This window comes from Tachysurus vachellii, chromosome 20, assembly GCF_030014155.1.
Source record: "Tachysurus vachellii isolate PV-2020 chromosome 20, HZAU_Pvac_v1, whole genome shotgun sequence".
Lineage (NCBI taxonomy): Eukaryota > Metazoa > Chordata > Actinopteri > Siluriformes > Bagridae > Tachysurus > Tachysurus vachellii.
In genome coordinates, this window is record NC_083479.1 from 19020786 (window position 1) to 19041185 (window position 20400).

The window sequence follows — 20400 nt, forward strand, 5'->3', positions numbered from 1 at the left end:
TGAACTTGAAAGGTATTAAACCAGATGCCGATCCTGATGCTCCCATTTGATCTGGGCTTGGAGTTAATCCCTTAAAACCCCCAGTTATCCTGACCGCCACTAGAGCACTAGGGGACTAAATGCAAGTAATAAAAGTAATACACTAAAAACAGGAAGCTTTAGTGTTCAGGTGAGTTAGAGAGTTGTAATATCTGGATTGGATTAGGAATGGGAGTTGTGGTTGTGGTATGTGACATACAATACAAGAAGGAAGTGTTGTATTAAGGCTAGAGCTTTTGGACATGTGAATATGTACACAATTAGATCACAAATTAGTTAAAGGAATACTTAAGGGTTTTTTATTTCTCCCATCTTATCTATCTATCTATCTATCTATCTATCTATCTATCTATCTATCTATCTATCTATCTATCTATCTATCTATCTATCTATCTACCTGTCCATCCGTCCGTTCGTCTATCTATCTATCTATCTATCTATCTATCTATCTATCTATCTATCTATCTATCTATCTATCTATCTACCTGTCTGTCCGTCCGTCCGTCCGTCCGTCCGTCCATCCATCCATCTATCTATCTATCTTGTTCCACTTTGTCTGTAATGAATGTTTAACTCCTAGCACTAGAATCAAATCTACAACATATCAAACATAAAGACCAGGTACTGTAGTTTAAAGTGACAAATTATAGAGATTAAGACGTTAAATTGATTTTTTGTATTTCACAAAAAAGATACATCGTACGTTTTTTTTTTATATTACTTCAGGTATATTTGATGTTGCACAACATAGCAGTCATTCTACCCCATCTATCTCTTTCATCCTCTGTTCTGAATACTTTAAAACTGAAAACATTAGTGCAAGATAATGAGAAATGTTGTTTAACTTTAAGGTATCCATTTTGCTAAAATTCACATGAGCATCTGCGCTGAAAGCTGTAGCTATTGACCTTTACTCTATTTGATTATCCATTTTCATTGCGTGGTTTATTGAGATTGTGCTCGTCTCTGACCTTTCTTTATAGCTCTGTTAAAATTACTAATCCTTAAGGATCCTGTAACGTCCAAGACGAACGTTTTAAAGTGGAAATGCGGTTCCTTGGGATGTCTATTGGCTCTGCAGTGCTCATTAGTGTTGGCTGTGTTCCTGTGCCAGTGCATGTGTCCTGACTTTAATGCAATGCTTCTTCTATGACCTTGTTTTAGGAGACACCTTTCCTTGCATGTCATGCCTATTTAGCACCACTGCTTTTTCACCTGTCTTTCGGAATCAGAATCAGAATCAGAAAGAACGTTATTGCCAGGTTTGTTTTCACATGCGACGAATTTGTTTTAGTGACAGTGATGATCACTCTGATTCTCCAACCTTATCTTTAGGGGAATTAATAATTGGTGGGAAAATAAATATCGGTGGAAAGAGCATGAATACTAAAAGTGGGTTAATTCTAAAGTACAGAATGTTAATTTGATCTTCTGTGCTTCACAACGTCTTAACACATGCTGTTCTGTTTTCTGCCTGGCAGGATTTAAATCCTAGCATGGGGGCTCTTCTTCCATGTCCTTCAATCTCTACAGTTATTTAAATTCAAATTCCTACACGTTCCCAAAAGAGACCCTCTTTCCCTATGAGCTGCCTGCCAGAAATTCCATCTACATGTTGGAGACGTTTATTATTTGTGGTCCTTGGTGATAGAACAGACTTGCTCTTACATTCTACACATGGCAAAAGATACATTTTACAAAAGCTCCATCTTTGCTTGTCCCTGTCATTATTTTTGTTTGGCTGAGTGGGTTGGGTGACTGTTTGTGATTCTGTGGGTGCACAGGCAGAAGGTGGCCTTAGTGAACTCGTTAGCGAGATTAGTTCCAGGGCTTTTGGTCCGTGTGCTGCAGGGACTCAAATCAATGGTGAGCCGTTCCCATGGAGAGAATAAAAGCTTTGTAGCTGCCTCATTTACAGAGAAATTCCCTACAGGAGTGAGGAATGAAAGGCAGAGCTAGTTGGGATTCCAGTCAGAACTGGAAAAGCAAACCTGCGCAAGATAAAATTACAATGAAGACTGTAAAAGAAAAAAAAATTCAGAATACAGTAAGGCAGAGTGTTGATCACGATGACAAACTAGTGAACAATGGCCTCATGAGAAATACTTATAAATTTCAATTATATTCATTTCACTGCAAAGGTACTAACACATACCCTTACTTCTAAACAATAATGATACATTTAAATGATTATTAATGATCCAGTGTTTCAGTGCAACAATTTAGAACTATTTTTATAACACAATCATTAAACATTCCATTGTTAATTGAAACAAATAACAGAAATAGATGGCCACACTAACATATGTAGAGATGGCCTCACTGGGACTAACAAGAAAGACGCCACAACTCCTGCATTGTTACAAACAGGAACAGAGGCCACACCCCCTGCATTGTAACAAACAATAACAGGCCACACCTCCTGCATTGTAACAAACAGTGGAACAGAGGCCACACCTCCTGCGTTGTTACAAACAGGAACCTAGGCCACACCTCCTACATTCTAACAAAACAATAACAGAGGCCACACCCCCTGCATTGTAACAAACAGTGGAACAGAGGCCACACCTCCTGCATTGTTACAAACAGGAACATAGGCCACACCTCCTACATTTTAACAAACAATAACAGAGGCCACACCACCTGCATTGTAACAAACAGGAACAGAAGCCACACCTCCTGCATTGTAACAAACAGGAACAGAGGCCACACCTCCTGCATTGTAACAAACAGGAACAGAAGCCACACCTCCTGCATTGTAACAAACAGGAACAGAGGCCACACCTCCTGCATTGTAACAAACAGGAACAGAAGCCACACCTCCTGCATTGTAACAAACAGGAACAGAAGCCACACCTCCTGCATTGTAACAAACAGGAACAGAAGCCACACCTCCTGCATTGTAACAAACAGGAACAGAAGCCACACCTCCTGCATTGTAACAAACAGGAACAGAAGCCACACCTCCTGCATTGTAACAAACAGGAACAGAAGCCACACCTCCTGCATTGTAACAAACAGGAACAGAGGCCACACCTCCTGATTTGTAACAAACAGGAACAGAGGCCACACCTCCTGATTTGTAACAAACAGGAACAGAGGCCACACCTCCTGATTTGTAACAAACAGGAACAGAAGCCACACCTCCTGATTTGTAACAAACAGGAACAGAAGCCACACCTCCTGATTTGTAACAAACAGGAACAGAAGCCACACCTCCTGATTTGTAACTAATTTTCAGAGAAACAATGCCTCCTTTATTGGAATTACCAAACCCAGAGGCCACGCTTTCTTCACAGGAACCGATGGACACATAAAGTACACCTTCTTCACAGACATTTAAACCCACGCTCCACGTAGATCCACATGGGTTCCTTAGTTAGATGTAACAAGCACATGGGTCACGCCTCCTCCACTGGCACTAACATATGTAGAGTCCATGCCTCTTTCACTAGAATTCCCAGAACCAATGCTTCCCTGCTTCTGCCAAAGGAAAAATTCATTTCATAATCTTTCTAAAATAAAAGACTACATTAGCAATAACAGTAGATATTACTAATACAGTGACCTCTGTATGGATTTGGAGAGCCAACATTTAGCTGAGACAAGCTGTTCTAAAGCAGTTTAACTATATTATACATTTTAAGGCCAATGCACAGATTATCATAACTGACCATAATTGAGTTATCAGGAAAGTTTCTCTCCTTCTATGACCTTTCAGTATCAGCTATTATTACATAATGCTTATTTTCTTGGAAAGAAAACAGAGACCTGTTTTTAATTTGTCTCCAAACATATGAGTAGATGTATAGCTAAGTTACTAAGGCACTAACAGCAGTCACTCATGTCAAACTTTGCTTTAAGGTTGTCATCCCTGATACCCTCCTACGCAATGCTTTTTATAATCCGGAGGCGTTTAAATTTTCAGAACACTCTGGTTGCTCCAAGAGCTGACTGGTCTGACACAGGGGGTTTGGGGAAAATGAATAATTTATTACTTTTTCTTGTTAAAGACGTAGTTAAAAAAAACATTGTTATAAATGTAATTGTTCAGCTGAGACATGTTTAATGTCTGAAATTTGCCTTTTTTCAAAGATTTGTATGGAACCCACGAGTAAGTGAAGTAACAGAATTTATTTCCATTAATGCATGAATTATTTTTGACCATGCATGGTGAAATTGTGAATCTTATCTTAGAGACAGCTCATCTTAGTAAAGGGCACGGTGGCTTAGTGGTTAGCACGTTCGCCTCACACCTCCAGGGTTGGGGGTTAGATTCCCGCCTCCGCCTTGTGTGTGTGTGGAGTTTGCATGTTCTCCCCGTGCCTCGGGGGTTTCCTCCGGGTACTCCGGTTTCCTCCCCCGGTCCAAAGACATGCATGGTAGGTTGATTGGCATCTCTGGAAAATTGTCCATAGTGTGTGAGTGAATGAGAGAGTGTGTATGCCCTGCGATGGGTTGGCACTCAATCCAGGGTGTATCCTGCCTTGATGCCCGATGACGCCTGAGATAGGCACAGGCTCCCCATGACCCGAGAAGTTTGGATAAGCCGTAGAAAATGACTGAATGAATAAATGCAAAACATATTTATGTTAATAAATAACAAATAGCTATACATTTCCAAGCATCTTCACAGCACTTCACAGCCACAAAATTGACCACCATAAAATTCAAAGCTCACAAAGAGCTGAAAAGGACAAATTGGTGAATAAATGGTAACAGTACGCTTCCTAAGTGCTGTATGTGCTTAATCTACTAGTAAAGCAGCTCAGCCATTGCAACGCTTCAGTTATCAGAGACGGACATTAATTCTTCCTTTTGCAACAAAAGGACCATTACTTTTGCAACAGTGTGCCATTACTTTTGTTCAAACTGTATGGTTATTTCCTGAAAACCATATATTTTTTTTTTTCTTAATGATTTACAGATAAATTCATTGGTATCTAGCATGAAATCCTCAAATCCTCTCCATTTCCACAGAGGAAGCAGTGATTTGTTAACAAATGCATGTTATTCAATCCTCTTCATCAGTTTTCCTGATAATGCTGATGGATCTATTAGCATAATTGTTTCCATCAAAAACAATTAGATCTGCCGGTTAAAGATCCATAGCTCAGACGCAGAATATTCACTTTAGAACGTCAGGAAAGAATATTAAGAAGTAAAGGAAGTAAATATATTTATCCTACAAATAATTTATATGCGAAAGTGTAGCGTGATATATTATTGGTCATAGAAATGTTTATATACTTTCAATTTTTTTATACTTACTATGATCACAGCATACATTTCCTTTATTTTTTTTAAGTTGTTTTATTTTCTCATCTAAGCTTTTTGATTTATTGTCATTATTGTTATTGTAATTTTCTCTTCTTTTTTCCATTGTTTTTTTCTTTTCATTTTTTGTTCTTTTTTTATTTGTATTTTTTATGATATTTTATTGTTGTCATTGTCATTTTAGCTGTTTTCACTTCTGTTTTTATAGTTTTTTTTTTTACTAATTTGAGTGAATATTTTCATTTAATATGTCATTCTCATTTTGTTTTGTTTTACTGTTCATTTTCATTGTGATGTTTAAGTTAATATCTTTTTCTCTGATTTATTTTATTTAAATTATTTTACTGTTGTACTTGCTTCCATTGTCATTATTGTAATTTTTTTTCTGATTTTTTAACAGATGGCTTGTTTTTTCTTTACAAAACCCTATAAAAAAAACTCATTTACAGTTTGATCTGATGCAAATAAATTCAGAAGCTTCAGCTCAAACCACCTCCCTCTGTGTTGTCTGAAAGCCTGACATCTGATCGTGCGGCAGCCGACACAGAGGAAGAAAGCATGTGTGGATTTTTTGAGGTTGAGGATTAGTTACTGCAGTGAGCTGTCTATCACGGTCTCTCACACAGTCTTGAAGTTTCTCACTGCTTTCCCACCTTTGCTGGTAATTAAAGTTGCTCCCCAGGACTCCTTCCACAGGGAGAAAGCTGATATAGCAGGTCTGACCAACATGATGGTAGACCTCAGCTGTCTGGAAACATGTGCTGAAGAGCATGACAACAGTGAGTGAAAGACCCAGCATTAAAATAACAACAATTATTATTTTGTATATATTTTATTCATATAGAATGATCGCCACCTCACATCTCAGGTTGGGTCCTGATCATGAGTTACTAATGGATTCCTAATTTGCTCCCAGTGTTCCTGGGATAGATATTAGCTTAAACTTTGGCTTTGCCAAGAATAAGTATCAGAAGAATAAAATACTTCCGGACAAGAAAATATACTGTATGTTATAAGAAAATAATCAACCTTACAGAGGTACTATACAGAGGTAATTAATGTCCTATAATATCAAGTCTGTGTCCAGACGTGTTTTTTTCCTTACTTGAAGGATAACATCCAGACGTCTATGTACCAGTCTCCACTACATGAACGCCGGATCTAGTGAAACTCTCATAAGATGTGAAAAGTAGCTACTTACAGTATATAGCTTGGAAATGTCAATATTAATGTGGTGTTTCTTGGAACTGCAGGATAAAGGGACAGGATCTTTCAAGCATTCATTACCAGCAGCACATTAGAAACAGCGATCTGTTGAAATATGGGCTTAAAACCTTCAAAATCCTTTCAAGTGTCTAGGTGAATAATTTTAACTTGTGAGAGATAAGGTTGCAGTTTCTTCTCATCTCAGCCTCAATTTACTGATACAGTACCATTTTGCAGGCACGGTGGCTTAGTGGTTAGCACGTTCGCCTCACACCTCCAGAATTGGGGGTTCGATTCCCGCCTCCACCTTGTGTGTGTGGAGTTGCATGTTCTCCCCGTGCCTCGGGGGTTTCCTCCGGGTACTCCGGTTTCCTCCCCCGGTCCAAAGACATGCATGGTAGGTTGACTGGCATCTCTGGAAAATTGTCCGTAGTGTGTGATTGCGTGAGTGAATGAGTGTGTGTGCCCTGCGATGGGTTGGCACTCTGTCCAGGGTGTATCCTGCCTCGATGCCCGATGACGCCTGAGATAGGCACAGGCTCCCCGTGACCCGAGGTAGTTCGGATAAGTGGTAGAAGATGAATGAATGAATGAATGAATGAAGATTCTATTCATTCCAACACTAATCCATGGATAATGAATAATTCACCTAGCTAAACCCGTTGTAGCATCGGTCAGATGATAATAATGAGTTGAGTCTCAAACCAAGTGGTTCTTGTTTTCAATCTTATTAATTAGTTTCACTTTCATCCCACAGATACTATTTCCTAAGCCAACAACAGTGTCCTTTCTTTTCCAGACATGATTGATAAGATGGCATTTTTGTTTTCCGCTTGCCTATTGGATTATGCTAATCCACCTCATGTATTTTATATGTCTCAAGTACAACAATGTCAGTCTCTTGTACAACAATGAATCATTACAGTATATTTCTGCCTTTTCTGTGTTGAATTTGCGTTCCTCAATTCAGTTTTTACTGAAGCAGGTAATTGTAATTATTAGGGATTGTTTCTTTTGAAGAACATCTCCACTAGCACATACAATACACAACATACTATTTAGTTCACATGCTGGTTTCTACTACAACTATAAACGTAATTAATTTTGACGAAAGAATAAAAGCTCTGATAACCAATCCCATTTTACTCTATCTACATGTACCGTGTCTCTAAGCCATCTCTTTCTTTGTGTTGTAGCCATGGGCGTTCTGATGTCCAAGAAGCAGCAGGTGGAGAAGGTTCAGAAATGCAGTGTGGTGGTCTCAGCATTTCGCGATGGTCTGAAGAACCAGCCAAGTGCCACTCAGGCTCCAAACACCTCTGACAACAAAGATGAGGCTCAGAATCACCCAGAGTCTGATGAGTCTGGACGAAAAGAGGAGGACGGGAAACCCGGACCTTCCACAGCTCCAACCAAAGAGGAGAACAAAGCCAGTCAGGAGGCTTGGGGACGCTTACGGGATGGGAAAGGAGTAGAGCCTGAGGAGTTAAATAAAGTGCATCAGCTCACACCGCCAGCATTTATAAGACCGAAGAGGCAGCCGAATGACGATCAGCCCATACAGATTGAGCTTGGTCAGAGAGATCAGGTAGGACTGCACAAATGAAAGCATTCTGGATCAACATAATATCTTTGCATCATTTTCTGTGAGCTTTTATACAGTTTGTAACGCTATAGGGCTCCAGTTCATGGTTGAATAAGCATAAATTAGAGACTTTCTATAAATATTTTCTTTCTTGCTGTGCTGCACTCACAAGAGTGACAGAAAAAAACAGCTTTGCTAGCTAACCCATGCGCTTTTAAACAGAGAACTCGATTAACAACTTTGCATTTGGACATATTTTGTTAATAAGACGGCCTAGTCTCTAGCATATCACAACCCAAACAAAGGCCCTATCGATATGGAAAGGGAACCATGGCAACAATCACAGATTTCCTCTCGTCCTTTTCACACAAAACACTCCTGACAGACTCGTGCCTCTCTTAACCTGCATAAATGTCATCTAGTTCACAAAGTCCACAGCCGAGGTATCTGACAAGAGCTGGTGATTCATATCACACCTTTACAAATGAGACATCTCTTTCTCCACACACTCAGCCATCATTGCTCAAAGGCACAAAATGTCCATCAGACCTTTATTCTAAACAAACAAATACACCGATGTGCGTGTATCAGTGTGTGAGAGTCCTTTCTGAAGACAGATGTAGACTCACTTTGTTATTATTTAGAATGTAGGAAATGTTGCACCAGCCTCAATATTTACAACATGGATTTACTGCTTAAACAATGTACTGGGAGGGAAAGTGCCGGTGTGAAGAAGGTTTAGCCTTAATGCCTTTCAATACAATTAAAGAAGGTATGGCCTCTGTGTCTATCAGTCATTATGAAAGAGGCGTGGCTTATTTACCTGTCAGCCATTGTAAAGGAAGTGTGGCCTCTGTATCTGTCAGTCATTATGAAAGATGCGTGGCTTATTTACCTGTCAGCCATTGTAAAGGAAGTGTGGCTTCTGTATCTGTCAGTCATTACGGAAGAGGCGTGGCTTATTTACCTGTCAGCCACACCTTCTTCACAGTAATTGACAGATGTGACAGGTACATGCGGCGTGACCTCGTTGTCAGTCATTATGAAAGGGGCAGATTTGTTTTTCCTGTCAGCCATTGTGAAGGAGGTGTGGCCTCTGATATGCTGGTCAATTAGTGGAAGTACAAAGGTCATGTAAGTAGGCACAAGTACAAAGAAGATTTACAAATTAGTTATCAATAAAGTGCATCTATCTATCTATCTATCTATCTATCTATCTATCTATCTATCTATCTATCTAAACACATTGTGCTGATACGCTGTGGGTCAAAGGCTGATGGTGTGCCTTTGAGAATTAGGAATGTTGATTCTGGCTCAGTTTTTAAAGGCGGAACTTCTTCAAGGAGCCATAAGCAAAGGGAGCCACTGTTTGTGTGACTGTATTGGTGCATTTGGCACCGGGCCTGTGGTGGGTTGGTTGTCATGGGGCCCAAATTGGGCGAGAAATCTCAAAGCTGAAGAGAAGAGACAAATTCTGTTAGCGTCCAGATCCGAGCTGAATTAATTCAGCTGATTAAGGCTGACAGCAGTAGGGTCACTTGTTCCACAGTGGTGGATGAGAACTCTCCACAGTGTGGCTTTGTTTACCGAGCCGTTCTCTCAGTGGAGAACCAGAAGTGAGTGGAGAGAGAGGCACCTCTCACTAAGCGACTGTTTGCTGTGAGGGTTTTATGAAGCCTGTGATAAAGGTGTTGAGCACTCGGTTGGAGAGCTGGAAGCAAATGGATTCGTTATGAAACAGATTGCAAAAGGACAGGATTACAGTCACTGCATGTTTAGTGTAATAGCAGTTGTTTTTTTTGTACATGCATGAAACAAACGGAAAGCAGGGAAACTAACTGTTTTTAAAATTTAGATATGACAGTCTTTTAATTAAAGAAAAGTGAAGATCACCAGGAAAGTAAAAAAAACCTAATATGCAATCTTTGAAAGAACAAAGTCAGTGACTTATTAATTAGCAAACAAGCCATAATTAACCTTAACATTGTAATTTTTAATAAGTAAAAATTTCATCATCTAGCACTAGGGGATGTCTATTTTTATCTCCAATCTATCTAGTGACTTTGTCAGAATGATTCCTTTCACCTTACTCAAAGTGGGATGCTGTACGAGGACAAACAAACTCTTGAAGAGTGAGGACAACATTGTGGACAAGGTGATAACGAATGGTTTTAAAGGTGCCTAGGCTTTTTTGTCAGCTTGGCTCCCTACAGACTGAGAAAAAAAAAAACTCATCACACCTCCTCATCACATTCAGACCCCGAGATCCTGCTCTGTTTCACTGATGGCACTCGTGGGAGGCCGACTGGCACTCGAGTCCTTTTATACTTGCCTGCCCTCCTGCATGCTGCTAAGAAAAATGCTTGGTCGTGTTCATCAGCATGGATAAAGATGGATTAACTCCCGAGGCATCTTAAATACACGGACTGTTTCAAATGGGAAATGTAGAACTGATCCACTATTGTAAACGCTGGCATGACAAGGGGGCTCTGAGTGTTTTGTAGGAAGCTAATTGCAATGCTGATTATCCTGGCATTAACACGGTCAGCCAGCTCTGGAATGGACAAGTATTCTGAGTTTATGTATGCAGAAAAAAAAACATGAACTGATTAAGGTTCAATAATAGTGATGGGTCCTCATCCTTGACGAGTCAGAATACATTGTTTTATTATTTAGCAAATTTTGCCCTGAACACGTGTAAGGTTCTGCAGGACGAATATACTTTAATGCATTTCATAAACCCCCTCGAAGGGCATGGAGGTAGAATTTCATGCCTCGGAAATGGAAGAGGGTTAACAGAGTAATTATGAAAGTTTGATTATGGAAATTCAAGTTCGAATGAGGTTCAAGATGCCAGACTAAACTGAACCATAGCACCTTTAAATTTAGAAATAAATCAGCTGTGGCCAGAGGAATAAGGGCTTTATTACAGAAGGGTTCAGCTCAGCTTCAGTCTATTTCCATAGTCCCTATTTATATTTCTTCCTAGTTTCCAGTAGACACAATGTTCTTTTTTCCATCAGCTGCTCTGATTAATGCGTTTAATTATTTGTACCACCAGACAACTAGGTTAATCTGTCTTATTTCTAGATATTGGCCATAAAGCTTTGATAAATAGAAGTGTTAGGACTATAGTCACATACCTTTGGAAATAAATTTGGATTGAATGAATCATACAGAAATTATGACTTTAGCATTAAATTATTGATAAAGCACTTGGCTCCCACTGGAAGCATCTGACCACTGAGATTATGATTATTTTCTACTAATGCTAGTTTATGATACATCAATACCTAATGCAGAAGCTTTATTCTTTAGATTAATAGGTGAAGTGCAATGGCACCCAAGATGAAACTTATACTGAAATTCAATTTGAGTCATTTTTTTTTTTTTTAGAAAAAAAACATGAACCATGGATCAATCGCAACCATGCATTGATTGCACAATTCTTTGAAAATGTATTAAAATTCTTTAAATACCTTTAAACAAGGAGAAGGAGCTTTCACAATTAAGTGAACCCCAGACAACTATTTTGATGAGAACCATGGACAGGTTCTATGAACTAAGTCTTGGACTTCAAAACAGCATTCACTCTCCCACAAATGTAGAGAACCCTCACTGAATACCATTCAATTCAATTCAAGTTTATTTGTATAGTGCTTTTTACAATGGACATTGTCTCAAAGCAGCTTTACAGAACATAAACATAGAGCAGAAGGTAAACATAAGGAGAAGTATAAAGAATTAATATAATAAAAATTCACAGTATGTATGTATGTATATGTGTTTATCCCCAATGAGCAAGTCTGAGGTGGCTCAGGTAGCAGTGGCAATGAAAAACTCCCTTAAATTGGTAAGGAAGAAACCTTGAGAGGAACCAGACTCAAAGGGGAACCTCATCCTCATATGGGTGACACAAGAGGGTGTGATTACAAATATACAGTCAACAGATGCTTTTTTTGGTGTAAGGATCACATGGAGTTCAGATCTCCTCTTAGTATCACACTGTCCAACTGGAGCTGGTAGATCTGTAGATGTCTCAGGATTCTCACAGAGTCGGCCTCATCTCAGTGGAGGTCCGAGATCTTCACGGAAGACGATCGGAGCTGGTACAATGTCTGGATGCCTCGGGATGGGTAGAAAGAGAGAAGCAGTGGAGAGGGATTAACATATCTGCTGTTTGTAAAAATGTGCAAGTCTAATGTAATAGTGCACAAGATTATGGGATGTGTTATGTGTATGCCTGACTAAAGAGATGAGGTTTAATCTGCAAAAAGATTACCACTATTATATTGATCCTGGAATTTTCCGGGTTATGGTGTTTCAATGTACATAGTGGAACGGCAGACTTCCTAGAGTCTAGCAGCAGTAGAATTGCTGTCATAAAGACACTGGCAATTTACAGTTAGGCTAAATGCATAAAGTTTACAGCACCTGCTAGAGCCGTTTATACACCAAATCCACTGCTTTAGAGGGAAAAATGTAGATTAAAAAGCCTTGTCTGACATAAAACACCTTTGTGCCCTTGCAGCCAAAATAAAAAGACTGTCCTTTTAAAAAGGTAAATAAAGAGTAAAAGTCCTTTTACTGCTCACTTTTTCTTAATCCATGTTCAGAGAAGAGTACGTAAAATAAGCCATTATCACTATATAGCAGTCCTTACAGGTTGTGAAACTGAACCCAATGTCTTTTTTGGTTCTCTTTTTTGCAGCCAGTGAATGATGAGATGTGTGAGGTGTGTGAAGTGTGGACGGCGGATGATCTGTACCCGTGTCGGACATGTACAAGGGTGTTTCACGATGGTTGCCTGAAGGAGATTGGATACCTACGTGCTGACACTGTGCAGGAGATGCGAGAGACGGCTCACACCACCATGGGCTGGAGCTGCTACTACTGCGTGAGTCTGCACTGACACTACACACGTGTAAAATATAATTTAACTAGTAAATTAAAGATCAAAATTTAAAAAAATTTAATTCTTCAATAAAATATAATAATAATTTATTCTTTAAAAGAATCATGAAGACCAAGGGGCTATTTCATTTCCATACAGTGAAGCATGGTAATTGCAGAATCTATAGTCTATATACGAGTCACTGACCTCACGGCAAAGTTGTCAAATTGCGAATAAAGAGGGAAATCTGTTGCACATTGATGTACCAGTTACTTCACTGACATTTATTCTGTATTAACTAGCTTAGTAGCATATTTGTAACTAGTTGTATTTACAACTAGTTGTATTTACATGAGGGGGCACGGTGGCTTAGTGGTTAGCACGTTCTCCTCACACCTCCAGGGTTGGGGGTTCGATTCCCGCCTCCGCCTTGTGTGTGTGGAGTTTGCATGTTCTCCCCGTGCCTCGGGGGTTTCCTCCGGGTACTCCGGTTTCCTCCCCCGGTCCAAAGACATGCATGGTAGGTTGATTGGCATCTCTGGAAAATTGTCCGTAGTGTGTGATTGCGTGAGTGAATGAGAGTGTATGTGTGTCCTGCGATGGGTTGGCACTCCGTCCAGGGTGTATCCTGCCTTGATGCCCGATGACGCCTGAGATAGGCACAGGCTCCCCGTGACCTGAGGTAGTTCTGATAAGCGGTAGAAAATGAGTGAGTGAGAGAGTGTATTTACATGCCAAACCACTTGTTTACTAGTTCTAGATAAATTATTTTGTATTAGCTATCTTGCTAGCAAACATATCTAAACAAATGGTATAATATAATAAAGACCAAGGGGCTAGTCACTTTCCATACAGTGAAACATGGTAGCATATCGTCGCTGTTGGGCGGAAACCTCGTATGTCCAAATTTGGACAATTTCATATTTTTTCACATATCGATGCTATTGGTCAGTCCCCACATGGGTCTGTTATTTTTACAAGTTATTAACCAATCTAAAGTCTTGAAAATAGCTTGAGCGCAAATCTCATAACTCCATTGGACACTTCAACTGTCCACCTCTTCCTCACTCCGTGGGAGAGCTTCACGGCATATTTCTCCTCAAGAAGAGTCGCAACGAATCAACACGTCTTCTGAGGTAAATGTCTTCAAAACACTGGGCTCAAAGAAAAAAAAATCTTGACCCCCGCTAGTTCTGGTGCTCGTCTGAGGACAGGAATTTAGCGCAAGATAGTCCACTGCAACGCGGACTAAACCCTGTGCACTGCAGATAAGGTACGCCGTTTTTTTAATTTCCTGAAAAATAACGGTTTTGGAGATACGAGGATTCCGCCTGAAAGTGACGATATGTCCTCTTCATCCCTGTCACTCATATTTGGCCTCTTCTTGGCAGAGTCACGGTTGCCATATACTTTCCTTTAAAGAAAGTAAGGATTTAATGGTGCTTTTAAAGACTTATTTAAACCAAATCTTGATTGATATCTTCCCAGAACTTTGTCCAGACTTGTTTTGCTAGCTCCCTCGTCATAAAGCTGTTTGTTTCAAGAAGGCAACACCTGGGTTCTTGCACAAGCAGGTGTATTTATACTAAGATCATGTCACTATATCTGTGTTGTCTAATAGTGATTGTTTAAACCAGAATGAATGAAATACATGTTGAGAAATACATCTGCACAATGAAGTAGCGGAATTCCTTTTCTCTAAACAATCCAATCCACTGTTTCACTCACAGCAGTCTCTCAAACCACCTGTACAGTATTCTGATCACACAAAGCTCTGCAGCATGTAGCTTCCTCGTGGAAATTGTCGGTTGTGTGGGGTTTTAAGGTTAAAGAGGAAATAAGTGTGTGAGGATTAGCTTGTCTTGTTTCACTGTTTGGATGCTCGTGATGGCTGATCCTCTCTGACTGTTAAAGATTTATAGAGCTGAATTTTGCGGTGCGGGTTGTCAGATGGTGCCAATGTGCTTCAGATTGAAACACACGGCTTATCTCAGCCTCGCAGCCCGCTGAGGATTAAGGAAATTGGCCAGCTGGTGGAGAGTGTGAAGAGTTTGAAGTGTTGTTTTATTGCAGAAGTGTGAATTAGTGTGACTTCGTGCGCACACAATAAGATATGTGTATGCTGTGTACATGTGCACATAAATCTATACATTTATTCATGAATACACACACCCTTGAATATGCAGATTCTGATTTTACAAAGTGATGCTTGTTATTTGGTAAACAAGATTAATACTTATGTTCAGCTAATCGCAACAAGACAGGAATCTGTTACTGATATACCAATTGCTTGATTAGTACTGATTGTTACTATTGTAAACAAAACTGTATACACATAGTGAGCTTAGTAACATACTTGGCCAGTATTTGTTACACATGTATATTAAGATTATAGAGTGTGTACTGTAACAATCATCCTGTTACGGGGTGAAATTTTGATTCAGTCCTTAAGGGGCAGCAGAGAGCATGGGAATGGAGTTAAGATCATTTTATTTCAAATGCTTAACTAGAATTCAAATGCAATCATAAGGTACCTCTGATAACATGGTAATTTATATAGTTTATAATTTTGCAGGGAATCTCGGGAAGCTTTATAAGGTTGAGAAGCTCGCTGAGGTCTCTGTTATGTAGCTTTAAAGAACCAAAGAATGAAGGGTCTTTCGATTATACTAGATTTGGGATCCATTTCATCTTTCATCTTTTGTCTTCACTGACCTTTGGCAAGACGTTGGCAAGACCGACTGATCACCTACTAACCTGAGATAATAATTTTGTGTTGTGAATTATGTATTTACATTTTTTTTATTACTACCCGAATTATTTGGTTCATTTTCATATTCCATCTGTCGTGTTTTTGTTAAGTTGTGATGCAAGGATTTGGGAATTTCTTTATTAAGACATATTTGATAACATCTAACCTTTTACAGCAACACTTTATATTTTTGGGTTTGAGTTGGATTGTTGGTCAGTGTTTCTCTCATTTATCTGAGAATCCTACAGTTATTTTGAACAGAAACTTTGGCAAAAATAAATCTCCTTGTTTTACTTTGTGCAGGATTTTGTCAAAAAAATTAAAATTAAATAAGTGTCACTGTTACAAGTGAAGCATGGTGTTGCTAGCATGATTTTTGACTTCTCTGCAGAATTTAGTTACTAGTATTAGTATACTATTACTAGTATTGAGGCCATTAGTCTAATCTGTATGCTTTTCTATTTTCCTAATGCTAGGAATTGTGCTAGCAAGTTGGGTCAATAAAGTGTCTTGCCTAAAGTTAATCATCTATACTTCATCTGTACTTGGTCTTTATATATAATTCCTTTTTAAATAATATTATATATATAATTATATTATATATATAATATTTTATGTGATTTAGCATGCTTGACCTATAAGCTCTAAAGTTAGCTAGCTTTAATGTTCTATGTTTTTGACCATTAGTTTAAATTAGATGCTGAATTATTTTAGCTAATGCTAGTAAATATTTTGATAGCTAATAGCTTGACCACATGTTTTATTTAAATGCTAAACTATTTTACATAAAGTTAAATATCTTCCTAGTTACTAGTTATTGTTTCTAAACTATGTAAGTCTTGATTACTAACTTAAACAGCTTGCTACGTAGCATACACATCTAAATATTCAATTCAATTCAATTTGTTTGTATAGCACTTTTATCAATTCACATTCTCTCAAAGCAGATTTATAGAAGTATAGAAACAGAACAAAAATATTGAAAGTTTAAAATTAAGTTATTATTTATCTCTAACATCTATCCCAAATGATGTGAAAGTGGTGAAGAAAAACTCCCTGAGATGATATGAGGACCAAATGTCATTATTTACATTGACATTTGGTCCTCATGTCATCTCAGGGAGTTTTTCTCTTTTGATCAGACTAGAAATTCAGAACACTGGGAGCTCAGGAGTAGCTCAACAGAGAGAGAAAGAGAGAGAGAAAGAGAGAGAGAGAGAGAGAGAGAGAGAGAGAAATGTATGATTGTAATCATGTCATGGACAATGTACATTATGTGCAAAGTGCAGACAGGGACTCCATCAAGATTAGCTTTGACAGGATAACTAAAAGGATAGAGCCAGAAGTTTACACAGACACAATGGCTTCCTGGGATGTAAAGCATACCATCACTCCACAGTCTGCAAACCTGAGCGACTTGCGAGAGTGGTAAATATCATGCTGATATTTTACATGGATTATTGTTTACCAAGTATCTAAAACCAGTGACCAAGTTTCCTAGCAAGATAGCTAGCTATTACATACAGTAATGTTACCTTGCTAGTGAAATAAGCTGCTTCTTTTAACCAATATCGGTTTGCCTAATCTTACCTATCTTGCTAACACATTTCTTTACTTTTATTCTTTCTTAATGCCGGCTTGTAACAAACTTTTTTTTTTTTTTTATTATTAGTATACAAATGTTTATCTAACATTAAAAACATTGCTAGTACACCTGTGATATCTATTAATGGCATGGACATGCTAATATCAGTTCTAATGTTAGCCAGGATACTGTTATACCTGGCTGCTAGTTAGATACCTAATAATGTTAGGTATATTGATATTGAACAAACATTCCTGCTAAATGTTTGCTAACTTAAAAGCAAAGCTAATTCTAGGATTTAATGACATCTTTTAATTAAACCATTTATGTATTGTTATTTACAGTATATTCTTGGCTACTGGATTTAATCAATAAAATATTCATACCTAGCATGTTATTGAAACTAGTTAAAATGACACAGTACAAACTGTATTGCTTTGCCTGCTAGCAAACTCTAAATATAGGTCAGCTAGGTAATATTCTGTAAAAGGTCATGTTAAAAGCACAATATTAGCGGTGCTCTTGTTTTACATATTTGGCTAGCTTTGCTAGTGTTGTTAAACATTCCACAGGCTGGATTAAAAACACCCATTAGCAGCTGTGATCTAGCATTCTTCTGCAGTTTGTAATTATCGTGGCTGCTGCGTCTTGCATGTGTTTCCTCTGAGGAGACGTTTCACAGCTTCTGGATTTCATACTAGCTGCTGAATAATCTATGTGTGATTGTGTATGTATGTGAGAAAGGGAGAGAGAAAGGGAGAACTTGCTCTTTGTGATTGCAACCACCTCATAAATTCCCAGCTGACTCACACCACATGATTTTTGCCATATTACTGTATTCCATGCGGTAGCCGACATTAACAGAGGTTCACCACGAGCCAGGATGAACCGAAGGCTAACGGGGAATGACAGATGCATGGCGGAAAAATGACACTGCATCACACACACAAAATTGGTTGGAGGAGACTTTTATCCGAGGTGTCGCATCGATTTTTAGCCAGTCGTTAGCATGTCAGGAAACACTTTCCAGTCATTGATGTAACTGTCCAGCTCTTTGTAACCATGATGCGGCTTCCTTGTCCTAGTTGCACGGCTGTTTCGTCGACATTTCTTATTATTACACATCGTTTTTTAAGTGGGAAAAAAAAATCATTCTGTAAACCACAAAGAGCCTGAATATTACATACCTAACATCTTATAGTGAATAGCTGTGACTGTGGGTTAATTCCTCAAAATTAGGTACAGTATGAGGAGAAAACAGACAAACACGACTGGACCAGTATTGTCAAATCTGATTGGTCTGTATTGCAGCTCCAAATAGCAGATGTGTTTGTCCTAATGTGTTATCCTCTCTCTAGTAGTTAGTTAGTCTGGTGGCCAACACCTTTAGGGTGTTTTCACACTCATTCGGTCCTATTTTTACTAAGAATAAAAGAGAATTTTTAAATCTAAATTTGAAAAATCCTCAGATGCTAATGTGTAAACTCTTAGCTAGCTAGTATGAGGTAACTATTGAGCCTTACTTGCTCTCTAAAACAGATAAATTTTATCAGTAATGCAGATAAAAGGCAGACCGTTGAATGAAATCCGGTTGTGAGGAAGCTTTTTTTCTTCACTGGAGTTTCAGAAAGAGAAAATGAAGAGAAATTGACCTGCTTTGTGCAACTGACTGTAGCTCTAAAAATATAGACGGCATTTTTTATATTTATTCATTCACGCTTATGGCTCATTTTTCACTGACAAGCTTGACCTGATAAAAACAGCAGTTGTTGTCACTCTGCAATTGTCCTTGAAAGTGAAAGAAATTCTAATTTTCTGAGGATTCATAAAAAAAAAAAAAAAAAAAAAAAAAAAAAAAAAACACTCAAAAAGACATTAATAAATGAGGATATAAATATAAATATTGATAGAAAACACCAAGTGTGAAAACGTGATATTTCATGAAAGTGTGATATTTCAGATATTATTCATATTTTCAGTGTTTTATACCATCAGTTAAAAAAAGACTGATCAGTTATTAAGAACTGATTGATGTTTGTTATGAAGATTCTTTAGAACTGATTCTGTTCCATCATTTTTGATGAATCCTTCCTTGAAATTTTCCATTGTCAGTAATTATGCACCGTATAAACTTGATAATAAATTAAGTGGTGTGTTTAAGTTGTAGGGTTAAATGTTCAATCTCCGGAGCACAATGCCCTCTCCATCAGTCCTGCACTTGAGTTAAAACTGAGCTGAGAAAAAACACGTCTCGTTCGCCCCTGGTGCTAACAGCCTTTGAAAAGGTGCATTAGAAAGGCTTTTTATACCAAAGAGACCTGGCTACATTTGATCTTGAGAGCTTAGTCCTTCAGGCACCACAAGCTCATTAGGCCTTTTTAAAGAGCCCGATTAATCAGTGTGATTATTATCCTCTCTTCTTCTCCTGTTCATCTCACCCACTTCTTTCAAATATACAGAGAGAGAGAGAGAGAGAGAGAGTGAGAGAGAGAGAATAGTTTGATATAACAAAGGTTTAATAAAAAGAGCTTGAGCTTTTAAAAGAAAAGTTAATTGTTATCTCTTACACAAACCTGTAAAAATACAATTCATTTGCTGATTGGACAGAAGGTATTGATTTATTCTCACTAACAGGAGCTCTGACACTAGCTATAGTAGTTTTATACATATATATATATATATATAGACAGATAGATAGATAGATAGATATATGTGTATATATATATATATATATATATATATAGACAGATAGATAGATAGATAGATATATGTGTATATATATATAAAGTTAAATACTAGTTATCATCTAATGTGTTATCAGATGATGTAACTGTAACTTTACATTCTCCATTAACTACAAGAAACAGAGTGAGGTTTCTCAGCAAGCGTTTTTCCCCCCTATTACTCTTAAAGTGACAAAAATGTGGCTGGTGATTAAACAAATAATTATAGTCAGAGTCAAGAGTCTAGAAGGTTTTATCGTCATTTTTATATAGCCATATATATAGCTGATGCAGTCTATTGTGAAATGAAACAATGCTCTTCCAGGACCATGGTTCTAC

At 38.2% G+C, this 20400-nt stretch overlaps 1 protein-coding gene across 2 annotated transcripts in view; it reads left to right on the plus strand.

Moving 5' to 3' along the window:
• The window catches only part of phf24 (PHD finger protein 24), a 32748-nt gene that overhangs the window by 3016 nt on the left and 9332 nt on the right, over nucleotides 1-20400 (plus strand). For both annotated transcript variants that reach the window (XM_060896322.1, XM_060896321.1), the window contains exons 2-3: nucleotides 7719-8110; nucleotides 12819-13004. In XM_060896322.1, the coding sequence (XP_060752305.1) occupies nucleotides 7721-8110; nucleotides 12819-13004 (576 nt within the window). In that variant the 5' untranslated portion in view covers nucleotides 7719-7720. The remainder of the gene's footprint in view (nucleotides 1-7718; nucleotides 8111-12818; nucleotides 13005-20400) is intronic.